This window comes from Cygnus atratus, chromosome 4 (genome assembly GCF_013377495.2).
Source record: "Cygnus atratus isolate AKBS03 ecotype Queensland, Australia chromosome 4, CAtr_DNAZoo_HiC_assembly, whole genome shotgun sequence".
Taxonomy (NCBI): domain Eukaryota; kingdom Metazoa; phylum Chordata; class Aves; order Anseriformes; family Anatidae; genus Cygnus; species Cygnus atratus.
In genome coordinates, this window is record NC_066365.1 from 48417461 (window position 1) to 48430501 (window position 13041).

General features: G+C 37.3%; 1 protein-coding gene across 1 annotated transcript; it reads right to left on the minus strand.

The window, feature by feature from the left end:
* Positions 1 to 3046: 3046 nt before the first annotated feature.
* On the minus strand, positions 3047 to 12170 carry TRMT9B (tRNA methyltransferase 9B (putative)). Its single transcript, XM_035546669.2, has 3 exons — positions 11644 to 12170; positions 8261 to 8434; positions 3047 to 4932 (listed from the first exon to the last, which is right to left on the minus strand). Exons 1-3 carry the CDS (start codon positions 11795 to 11797, stop codon positions 3896 to 3898), a joined length of 1365 nt encoding a protein of 454 aa, XP_035402562.1. The 5' UTR covers positions 11798 to 12170; the 3' UTR covers positions 3047 to 3895.
* Between the last annotated feature and the right edge of the window lie 871 nt (positions 12171 to 13041).

The following is a 13041-nucleotide window of genomic DNA, read 5'->3' on the forward strand; positions in this document are numbered from 1 at the left end:
AGTTTCCAGTGGCTAATATATTTATTAACTAATCTTAAAGCACAGAAGTTCTGTAGGAAATAACATTTTAACCAAGTAGGATTTATTTTCTGTCAAATGCTAGATAATAAGTTCCATGTACGGACAAAGAGCTGATTACAGAGCAGTATCTATGCATGATTTTGACAAGGAGGTCGGAAGATAAAATCACGGGTAGCTGCCAGAATTAATATACTTCAAGAATAAGAAATGCTGATCTCACAAAATAGATATACAACTGCATATATTTAACACTGACATACTTCATTTTCCCGGAATACTAAAACAGCCACAAATCCTGTCAAAGTGCTGAGCAAGAAAATGGCTAGACCACTAGGTTCAACACAATGTCGATACTAATACAGCCCAATGGTGACACGAATGCAGCTTGACGGAGACACAACACGGGAGAGGCCCAGGGTCAGAGCCATTATTCCTATTCAGAATCCACCCAGGTGGTTCACTACAACTGTTCTGCTGGTGTTACATACACAGCTCTTCACTGGGTATGATTTTAAAGTGCGCACATAAGTAACTTGTATATCGATATGTACCAGAAAAAAAATCTGCTAGAATATTTACAGCTTTCATACCTCACCTGTGCTTTTCAAGTTCCTGCACCACAAGCTGGGAAGAAAGTAAATTAGTTGCCATTAGTAGGAAAAAAAAGCATCTGCACTTCTAATATATTTTATGTATTAAAAAAAAAAAGTGAAATGTCATTTATCAAAAGTTGCAATTGTATTAGTCCTTCAGAAACAGCTCTGTTCAACTGCACACTTTTGATTGCAATTGCGCATGTGGATTACAGTGCATAAGAGTTAACATAGTAGCAGCTTTTGTTCAGCCAGTTCAGACTGATGGCAATATTGGTAAATTAAATTGTAAAAAAAAAACAAAACAGGGCATCTCTTCTCATGTAATCAAGACATCTCTGTGTGCCACTTAAGGGCAGATGAGCAGCTTAGGAGCAATCCTGGCCCACTAAAGTCAGTATCGGGCTTGATATTGCCATAAACAGGTTGAGAATTTTGACTATAAGTCAGACAAGAAATACAAGAATACATTTGCCCGTTACCTTACAGCAGTAAGATCCTGTAGTTTTGGCATTGCTGAGCACGTAGGGACAGCTGGATTTTATTTATATATTCATTCATTTGTTATAGACTTTTCAATTGCATACACACCTCCCTGAAGACATTAAGGATGTATGCAAGCTATTAAAGATTGGGATCACATGGATTCTTCTGGGAATTACATTTTGCTTAAGATGGGTCTCATCAAAAGGGAAACCCATCAGAAGAGACAGTCACCATGCTCTGAGTGATGTACTCTGGTTTCTTATGAGATGATGAAGCTGTTACAGAGCTAGGTGGCTTCTATGGGTAGATGGGAGTCTGAACATGGGAATAAAGGCCTGACATGCTTGCTGGGCAGACCTGAAGTTCATGGCCTCAGCTGCCTGTTCCCTATCTTCAAAAACTGTGTTACTTGGTGACTATATATTCTCAGAGGAAAACGGGAAATTTACAAATAGAACAGAACAGAACGGTTCAGTTAGAAGGACTCAGATCACCAAGTCCAACAGCAAAAAGAAAAAGAAAGCAGTTTACACCCACCCCACCCAGGAATTTATGATAATACAGTCCAAACTTTCATGTAATATGATTTGGTGACATCGGCTCAGAACAGGAGAAGTGGAAATATAGAAACAAATAACTGTGAAAAGTATCCCCAGTCAAGAATCTCAAACCAAACTATGCAGGGAAAGTCTACAAACACAAAAGCATTTTTAAAGTACCTTAGTGGCTTTGAGGTGACAGGTCTTATTCATACAGCTGGTACAGCATGAAGTTTTTAGCAGAGCCTGAAACATAGAGTCAGCCTTTTACAGGGACAGAAAGTCTCTGTTGTAAAGAGAATGGAAGCCTTTTTTTTCTTAATTTACCCCAAATTTTGTCAGCCTGCTTATTTACACACTGAATACTGTACAGGTAGAATGTAGAAGTACAGATAACAAAATTTAATGTTGATTCCCCCAGTTAAATAAACCTGTCAGTTTAGATTAATAATTTTCATAGAAATTTTCATATATGCTTGGAATGGAGATTCTGCATGTTGGAGTTTAAGAACAAACTTTCAGAATTGGATACAGGATGATCAGCAACTACCTCCTTCCTACATATGGCCCAGATTCCAGAGGTGCTGAATATCCCCCACCATATCTAATCTGGAAGCAACTGAGTTTGCTTCTAAATCCTCAATCTCCTCCAAAAATATCCAGCAAATGAGGTAAACCTCACTGTTCAGACATGAGGATGTTGCAGATGAGGTGTGGAGCTGAGCACGACCCATACTGACTCTGCAATATGCCTGCATGGGCATTTTCACACTGTGCTTCTAAAATGGGAGCTTGAAGATGCAGCAGGACCAGCCCCTGAGCTGTGCACAGGGAGCAGCTGGACCCAGCGATGCAGGGAATATTGCCACTGCTCTGAAGTAAGGCTCAGACACAGTGGAATAATATTTCAGAAGTGTCCAATGCACAGTTCTTTGACCACACTTTTGTGTGTTCCTTGGGAATGCAAGGATTTGCCCCTGGCACTTGGTAGAGACCTGGGAAGGATAAAGCACAAGGATCCCAAGCTATGAGGAAGACAAAAATGATTGTTCTACAGGCAACAATCCAGTAAATAAATCTATAATACATTACCATGCAGTAATTACTCCTCGGCAGCTACATCTAAAAATAGTCAGTATCATTAGGATTTTCTACTGAAAAAAAAATAACAAATCCATCTACCAAAATCCATCCAATCCAAAATTCCATCCAAAACCCATCTACTTACACAACATAGCCTGGAAATGTTATATTTTAGATACAAACTTGACTTGTATCCTCTTCCTATCTACATTATTTGACACGCCATTGAGTATATATTCTCATGTCAGTGAATGAGCAGAGCAAATATGACAGTTGACCAGATGTGCAATGGGATTTTATTAATCTTATCAAGTATTATTTATCTTAGCTACCCAGGCTTATCAAAAAGATATATGTATCTCAAATATTTGATATTTTGTAACCTTTACGTAATACTGCTACTCTCACTAATCCCTCTGACTCCTATATATAAATAACCAGCAAAGACCTGCAGAAAAGGAAATTAAGATAAAGTATTTGTGAGAGCTAACGTGCAAAACTTAATCTGCATCTGATACGCAAATTAAATTGTTTTCAAAACAAAAGTCCAAATTATTGTTCAAAATCCATTCTGTCATTTGCTCCAAAATACAATCCACAAATAAGAGAACATGCAATAAGAGCTTATTTGTACATGGCTTTTGCCCATTAACAACTCTACTCCAAACTAAGTAGCACTGGGACTATGTTTGCTCCCAGTTATGCAGCATGCACTCAAGCAGTTTACAGTCAAGTGTGTTTTAAAATGTGCCTATGTCTCTATTTATAGGACTTTAAGAACAGGGAGTAATGTGACATGTTTTAAGCATTCCAAGAACAAAGCATAAATGTCCTACGAAGAGGCTATTTCTCATAAAAGATGCCCTGATCCTTTCCTTGTCTTATAAAAAAGTTTTATTTTTCAATACAAAAGTGTATTTAAAAACACAATTATTTGCTAAAAGCAATATAAAACTCTCCATTTTTAACTTCATAAAAGTTTAACAAAACATAAATATCATTTGCCACTTACATTCCTATATACAAGCCTTGCATCAGATAGTTACATAGATAGGAAATGGATGGCACGTGACTACAAGGGATTCAAGTTCCACATCAAATTGCACAATCACAGGAACACAAGGAGCAGCTTAAAATCCTCAGTCATTGAATTCTGTTTTGTTCTGTGTATAGTTATTTTCCTCTTTTCTCTGCAATAATGCACCAGTTTCCATGGTCATAGCAGGAAGAAAGTATCAGAAGCTCAGGCACATTCTCCTCTATCAGAGAGCACAGCTCCCCTTCCCGAAAAACATGATAATAACGCATGAAGGCTTTTGTATCCAATGCATCAACAGTTTGGTCCCCAACAGATACTGCAGAATCCAAAGCAGAGTCAGTGGAATCAGTTGTTGAAGTTCTTTTGAAAAACTTGCTGGCAGTAGACTTAACAGTATCATCTTTATTACAAATGCAGCTGAAGTCCCTGTCTTCCACTGAACCATTTATAAAGGCAGCTTCTTCACTCTTGCTTTGAGCTACGCTGTGGTGTCCTCCATTTAAACTCAAATCCTTCAGTGCATCTGTGGCTGGTGACCACGGTGGCTTTTTGATAGGCGAGCCTTCCACAAACACATCATCATCATCTAAACTTTGTTCTTTCAACAGTGCCCCATGGTGACCTAAGTCCAAACTGCAGTGCCGTGAATGCTGAATGGGCATGGTACTGTTTGTCCATTCTCCTTCATTCTTCGGAGGCTTCAGTTTTTCAGTTTGCTTCCTCATGGCTGATTCATCAAGAGATCTGGAGAAAAACCATGACCGTAAAGATCTTCCTAGAGCACTGTAAAATCTATTTTCTTCTTCAGAAATTTTCATGCAGCAGGCTCTGGATAAGCAATGGTCCATATTTTGGGAATGTTTTGAATTAGTTTCTGGCTGCAGAGTGGTTTGGTAGCTGCAATCAGAGATGACTAGCTCTGCAGGGTGTATATCTTGGCTTTTCACAGCATGCCCAAACTCACCCTTATCTCCAGATTGATTTGATTCTGAAAAATGCCGTGAGCACAAGGCCTTGTTCCAGGGAACAAATACGTCTTGTTTCTCAAAGCGGCGATTCTTTTGTTCCATAGCCCAAACATAAACCATCATCTGGCCTCCAGGCATCAATACCCTTGCCATTTCCTTTATTGCTTTGATTCTTCTTTGTTTAGTTGAGAAATGATGGATCACTATGAAAAAGGAAAGGCATCATGTATTGAATATTAGTATGGGAATAGCATTTTTTCTTCAACCTGCTCTATGTGTTTAACCACTTTAGTTGTCATATCACAATTCTCACACACTGAAGTCAGCAACAATGCAGAATTTATCGGTACCACAGTGCAAGTTTACCCCAGAACGTTCTCTTTTACATTTACATTCAATGGATAAAAACAGGCAAATCCCAAAGGAGGAAATTCATCTCATCATGAGGTACGGATTTGAGAAAGTCAGGCACATAAACTGGAGGTTACTGGTTTTCTGCATAACCCATAAAAGAAAATAATAACTAGCTTTCAGTCAGTTTTCAAAAGAACTAGTGAGAAAAATTAGACAGAAATATTTTCCAGTGTATTAATTCTCTAGAAAGGTGTTGCCTTTATAGAATGTTTACTTTGGAGGAAAAAAATGAGAAGAAAGTGACTTGGCCTAAATCATAAAAATCATATCTGAGAATCATGATTTGTATTTTTTCTTTACATTATGTTATGGTATTAAAAAAAAAAAAAAGTCAGTCAAAATAAAACCATTGATCACTATAGTTGAATTTTCTTTCCAAGATAATTTCCACATTTTCAAATTTCACTGTGATGTGGAATGAAGCTATGTTTCAAGATTTCCAGTCTGTTTACAGATTCCTACTCACCTGAAGGAAACAATTTTAAAAACCAAAGAATAGCTAAGTCAGCTGCTTTCTCTCTGAACTCTGAAAAATGTGAACTTGGACTGAGATTGGTCATGTTGGTCATGTTGGTCTCTCTGTCATCAGTACTAAATTTGATTTGAATCAATGATGGGCTGATTCCATAATTTGATCCAGATGGACTTGGAACCAGCCCATTCTACACACAGAACATTCCATGTAACCAAATAGCAACATATAATAATTGTATATGTTGTTAGCTGAAGACTTCTCAATTTATTAAGAAAAATTAATTATCTTTATATGTGCTGCTTGACAGCAGCCAATTCTACTTGTTGAAAGAATGTTATTTCAACATTGCAGTTATGAAAGACTGTCCAGCTAGCCTTGACTTTATTCTAAACAATGATAAGTTACCAAGGGGAAAAAAATGTAGTATTTTTACCACAGGACAGGAAAAAACTTTCTTGGCAGTTGATATTAACTAGGTCCTCAGAAGTTTCTGAGAACACAAGACAGAAAACTCTGTATGGTCAATGTTTCTTTCCAGCTCCTCCTAACTCTTGTCAATATTTTCTTGAACTTTGGAAAAAACAACCAACCAACAAACCAAAATAAACCCACCATAAAACAAAACAAAAACTATTTCCATTTCTTAAACAAGATGGGGCGAAAGGAACTGATATTTTCTCTCATAATGGAGGCAGGCTGTATGACACCACTGAGCTTCCTGTAAACTGGTGTCAAAACTGACAGCATAAGCATGTGAGCTTAGTTCACCAGAAAGAAGTGCTAACCAACCAAGAAAATCTGTACAAACTCTATTTAAACAATTTAATGGGTGAAATATTCTTCATGGTTAAAATTACTTAGTCGTTCTGGTGTTTCTACAGAAATATAAATCCTATAAACAGGAATATACCAGCAAAGCCAAGAAGAGTATTTGATTCTGCACACAAATATTTGCCATGCTCTGGAATGGAATGAAAAGCACTTCATTTAGAATTAGATGGAGACAGACATACCTTGTCTCTGTTCAAGAGGGATTAAAATCCATTATTGTTAAATGTACAAAAATACCAGCCAAACTTTTGATCTTATCATAGAACGGCTTGGGTTGGAAGGGACCTTAAAGATCATCCAGTTCCAACCCCCCTGCCATAGGAAGGTATGCCACCCACTAGATCAAGTTGCCCAGGGCCTCATCTAACCTGGCCTTGAACACTGCCAGGGATGGGGCATCCACAGCTTCCCTTGGCAACATGTGCCAGTTCCTCATCACCCTCTGAGTGAAGAATTATTGGACTCAGCAAAAAGTTGCTTTCCGTCTTTTTTATAAGTCCCCTTTAAGTACCGAAAAGCTGCAAGCTGAAATGACATCTCCCCAGAGCCTTCTCTTCTCCAGGCTGAACATCCCCACCTCTCCCAGCCTTTCTTCATAGTAGAGGTGCTCCAGCCCTCTGATCATCCTTGTAGCTCTCCTCTGGACCCGCTCTAACAGATCCACATCTTTCTTTTGCTGGGAGCCCCAGAGCTGAATGGAGGACACCAGGTGGGGCCTCAGAAGGGCAGAACAGAGGGGGACATCACCTCCCTCGACATGCTGGCCACTCCTCTGTTGATGCAGCCCAGGATGCAGTTGGCCTTCTGGGCTGCAAGTGTGCACTGCTGGCTCATGTCAGGCCTTTTATTGGTATAAATATTAGATAGGTAGGCTATCCTTGAAAGTCAGTTGATCTAATAGAACTGAAATTATGCTACAGGACCTAATATATGGATAGAGTTCACTGGTTAACTAGTTAATACAAAAGCAATTTTATATAAATACCACTTGCATATTACCCACCCTTTTCTCCCTTTAAAATTTTGTTCACATGTGAAAAATAGATTTTAAAATACATTTTGGTCATAGATTGAGTAGTTCGTTGATTGCTACCAGTAATAATTTTCATGTTTTATATTTTTGCTGATGTGGTCAAACAGTCTGAAAGGAATTTAAGTAAGAACTGAATTTAAAATGTAGACCGTAACTGAGTAGTCTAACTATTCTTCTTCATCTATTCTTTTCCAGTTTTTACTTCTCAAATTATGAGCAATTTTTTTTCAACAAGATAGGTCAGAGGAGTCAAGATGCTGAGATTCTTCACTCAGAAAACAGGCACTTGAACACTTCTAAATTCTTATTGCATGTCTAGTCTAAGAGAAATTTGTGTTCTTAATACATAATAGTTGACATAAGTTTTGAGCTCTTCTGTAGAGAAAGCAAGTTTTCTCCCTTTCAATGCTTTTGCTGGTCAAAACAGATCCTAAGGAGGAACCCAAAGTTTATCTTGACCATGCAATGTGTTTAAACTACCAGCAGCCATGTTTATACTAGTTGTTACTTGTTTAAAATGCATGCTGGAAGGAAATCTTTTATCCACAGGGTGAACAAGACCACATATAAACAAACAAATGATCCACATACTTCCCTGGTCAACAGCATATCTGTGCAATGGACCTATTTTTTTTTTAATTTTACTACATTTATTTCAGCAATATGCGCTGTGATTCTCAGATAATTATTTCAAAACAAATTTAATTGAAATGAAGATACATGGAAAAAAAAACAATTTGGATTTGCTGTGGGACAGGATGTATGTTTGTTGTCTTACCTCCAATGGAAATGACTGCGTTGAAGCACTGGTCCCTAAAGGGAAGGTTAAGGTTGTCACATACCAGAACTTCATCACCTCTCTTCCTTGCAATTTCTACCAACGGTCCACAGTAATCACAGCCAAGAGTATACACCTGACTGTTGACACTGAGATACTTTCCGGTTCCACAACCTAAAGAAAAGAATATTCTTTACTAGATTAGAAGTCGTATGTTCTGTACACTAGCTATTCCTCTCAAAGTACTGAAAACAACGGGAAGTGATTCAGGGGATGGGTTGTCTTTCCTAGTTCTAAGACTTCCTGGAAAACAAAATGTGTGTTTGCTCCTACTAGCCTAACTCCTGCAGGACTCATTTGGACTGTTACTATATGTTCACACTATCAGGAACGTAACAGTACCAATATCATCAGTAAAAATACTCATTGCACAGCCCTGTGCAACACCAGGTTAGGTTCTTTGGGGAAGAAGGGTAGGTGCAGGTGGGAGGAGGAAGGAGTGGTCCTCTGTAGCCATTATTGCACATATCAGAGCAATGCTCAGTATCAAGCAGCATACTGAGCCTTTATATAGCCTGGTAACCTGTTTCAAACAATGAGTAAAAATGGGCACCTGATAAAGAGTAAGGATGGGGTAAGTTTGATGACCCTTTTCCTCAATACCCTTCCAGCTTCCAACTACTTTCTGATCAGAGGATTTCCTGAAGCTAGCGTGCTTTGTCTTTTTAGTGACTTACAATAGATCTCCCTTTCAAGTTCCTCCCCAGTCTCTGCTAAATCCCACACAGTACCTCTCCAGAATGTCCCCACTTCCAGGGAGAAGGACTAGAGAAGAGGATGCATTGGCCCAGACCCAGATCTTCACTCTGAAGCCATCGTAAGCCATGTTAACCACCCCACCAAGATCTACAGCCAGCAAGGTCTCTGTGACTGCATAGCAGTGGAAAGGATTTCTCTCCAAGAAATCCTAAACCACAGCTGTCACTGACACAAGGCAGGGAGGAAAATTTTAACTTGAGATACAGATTTGAAAATAACTGATTCATAAAATTCCTGCCATGTTGCAGGCACTTTCTCTTTCTATCTTTGTTCTGACACATTGTAACACATGTAAATGTAATGAACAGTCCCAGAATGTATTCTACCTAAAAGTATGTCTGCTAAGGGCCTGTGCTATACTAAATCGAAATCTTTCAGAGTGTTCTTCAATACTGCATGCATAACAGGCACTTTTCAAAATTAGATTAGGAAACATTCACTGCAGTTATGGGTCAGTAGTGAAGAATAATTTCTGAAAGTTGACAGCCAAGCAACTGGGTAGCAGCTTGGCAAAGAGAGCCATCTCAGTATCGGTAATTCAATTTAAAGGCCTGGAGTTATCTTTAGAAACATCACTGCTTCTTGCAGCGCTGCTGCTGTTGTTGATGTTAATGTGCACCATTATCTAGAGAGACAGCACAGGAACTGCTGGAGAACAGCACAACACTTCCATGCTGAAAAAAGAGTATCTTTCTAAAGCAAAAATCAAGCATTATCCTTTGAAGTGACACAAGAGAAATGGAAAAGATGAATATTATTAATACAGATCAAGGAATATATGCAATAAAACATGAAGCTCTGCATGTTGGGTAGAAAGTGTAAGCTTTAAAATTAGGATAAAGTATTATCGGTTACTGTGGTTGTAGAAGGAACACATTTAGTCAAATGTATATTAATTTAGAAGATTCAGTTGCTTAATACATGTTTTTTGGTGGAGTGCTTTGTAATCACAGTGAGTTTTCTGAAGTACATGGTCTGCTCTGGAATGAAGCCAAATAATGATAACACTCTTGGTACTCTAAAAATCTACATTTGCAGGAGATTCACTTTTAAATGAGTCATCAGGAGGGTGGATTCCTTCATGAAGCTGTTAACAACCACCACACTATTGCCATTTATTCTCATGAATGAACAATAATAAGACAATTAGACAAAATGCTATTTTCTTCTGCTACTATTATCATGTTTCATGTAAAGCTAGCAAACAAAAATATTTTAATAAAAGGTGGTATTAAACAGAAAAAGAGATTATCAATTGAACATCTCATTTTGAAAAATATGGTGCCACTAGGCAACCCTCCCACCAAAATGCCTACTGAAAATAAACACTGCCGTCAGATTCCTGTAGGTCTTATTAAACCCCATAAAAGGAGGTACCTCGTGTGCCTTGATGGGAATATTTTTATTGGCAACTGTAAACATTTACCTTCTGTCCAGATGCATCACATGTGTTTAAATTATTTCATCTGAAACAGTAATGGAGTAATCTTTCAGCAACCACTGTGATAACTGCTTTTAAAGCCTCAAAGAACTTCAGCAAAGCTTCAGATGACTTTTATTGAGGTGACAAAAAATGTTGGCTGAGAAATATCATGTTAAGCTGACTGTTGAATGAGTAGATGCCACAGGATATTTCCTGGGATTATTTGTGAAAATGGTGCAGAAATATAAAAGATGCATATCCAAAATAATAGGAGTCCAGTGTTTTTCTGAGAACTACTTGACAACAGCAAAACTGTATATTATCTTTTGATTTTGGTCTATAAGATCTTCAAAGATGCTTTCCTCTGATAGGATAAGGCAGGAACATAATTTATTTTGTACATCTGTACACCATGCTGTGTAAACACATTTTACTAGTCTAAACAGTGAGGAAAATGCAATGATGCAAAGGAGCACCCAGTTTGCAATGATGCACTGCTTAGGGCTGAACGCATAATACAAACACAAAGCAAACACACCAGGACCTGGAAACACCTACAATGCCTGCAAGTGCAACAGAAAATCAAGGTATAAATTGAACATGCAGAGAAGACAAGGCCATAGCAGAAAAATGAGGTTTTGGTGTCCAAACCTCACTTAGGATAATGGGGAGATTCTCATATAACATATATATATATATAAAATATATATTTAATTAAATATAAATTAAATTAAATATATAATTAAATTATATATATATAATTTTTTTAAACACCCAATATGTCAGAATATTTCTCTGAAGTTAAAGCCTTAATAGTAAGAGTTTTAGAACAAATGAAAAGCAACAAATTGTGCAGACCAGCAGTACTGAGAGATCTAAAGAAACTGAAATATGAAATAACTGAGCTATTAACAGCATTTTTTTCAAAAAAGTGCACCAGGGGAATGACAGACCACTGCCCAATACACTGTCAAAGAAATAAAATAAATTGCATATGACATCTAATACTGTTTAAAAACAGTTTTCAAACAATCTCTAAACAAATTTAGAAGATTTTTTGCTCTAGAGGATACATATGATTAATGTATAAACTAATAAGGTTTATAGACAATATTTCATGCTACCCCAGGGAGAGGCTTACCTATGTCAGCAATGAGACTGCCAGGCTTTTGCTCCAACAGAAAGTTTCTAACACGAGGCCATGCTTTGCTCTGCAGATCATTAAAGTAGGCAGCTGTATTTTCATACACCCTGTGCACATGCTGCTTTTCTAGCTGGGTAGCCTCATGTTCCATCCTGAAAACATAATGAAGAAAGATTATATATAGCCAAACAGAAACTGTCGTAGACTACATTTTATAGACATGCATAATTCATGACCTTGTACGCTTACTTTTATAAAATCATTACACCCATCTAATAGGCATCATATTTATAAAATGCTTTTTAATCAAAGAATCTGTTTTTATTTCATGAAAGTAAAAAAAAAATTTGTATGTATCTCCTGTCTTGAAGAGCATTACATGACTGCATGTACTACTCAGTAACATGCATATTCCTAAGGAATTTCACCAGTGTAGTAAGAGCTTATCTGGTGCAAGAAAGAGCATGAATGCAGCAGAAACAGAGAATGATTAAGAAAAGGAAGTTAAGAATAGACTTTTCAGTTATGGCTAAGGTGAATAGGTAGGCAAAATAGTATTATGTTATTTGAAATAAAGCCTGTACCCTGAAACCAAAGTCCCTACATCAAGACTAAATTATTTTTGGTTTATCTACCCTCTAGATGTAATGAAGTGGTTGCATTTTTCAACAACAACAACAAAAAATAAATAAAAATAAAGATCAGGATTTCCCTACCCCCACTCCACCATCTTCATTTCATTCAAAACACCTGTCCAACAAACACAATCTTTTTAATTTATAAAATGGGAATTAGTCCCAATGGTCCATTCTGGCTGTAGCATCTTTGAATATCTCTCTTCAAAGCATTTATATTCAACCTTTTCATAATCCCTACTTTCTTTTTTTTTTTTTCTGGCACAATTCAGTCTTCTTTTATGAATAATTAGTTCAGCTTTTACTAGCTCAATATATATGTGTATATATATGTGTGTGTGTGTGTATGAAATTCATTAACAGAATAGTAAATTCCCACTGACATTATCAGCGTCATCCTGAGGGGTGGAAACCCCTGACAGCCTGAACAAGAGAAGTAGATATTATTGAAATATAGACTTGAAATGATATCACATGTCATAAATTACTCAATCAGAGCTTTTCTCAGAATGCCATTTCAAGTTATGTTGTCAAATAGCATGGGTTATTTGCAGTAGTTTCAGGTAACTATTTCTTAGAGTCTAAAACCCATTTTTTTTTTCTTATTTGACCCTTAAAACAGATTGGGTGTTTCATGCCTGCAGCTATATTTCTTCTCTACCTCAAAACATACTCTATTTGTTGCCCAGAAATTCCCTATTTGCAAGTAGAAATTCCAAAGACTAAAAATGATTTGTTTTCCTTTGTCATCCAGTATGCT

Bases quoted from the DNA above. Each gene is read 5' to 3' on its own strand.
- TRMT9B (XM_035546669.2), bottom strand. From the start codon at position 11,797: ATGGAACATGAGGCTACCCAGCTAGAAAAGCAGCATGTGCACAGGGTG. The intron at 8,435-11,643 runs GTAAGCCTCTCC...TCTTTTCTTTAG, and splicing joins CAGTCTCATTGCTGACATAG to GTTGTGGAACCGGAAAGTAT. The intron at 4,933-8,260 runs GTAAGACAACAA...CCTTTTTCATAG, and splicing joins CGCAGTCATTTCCATTGGAG to TGATCCATCATTTCTCAACT.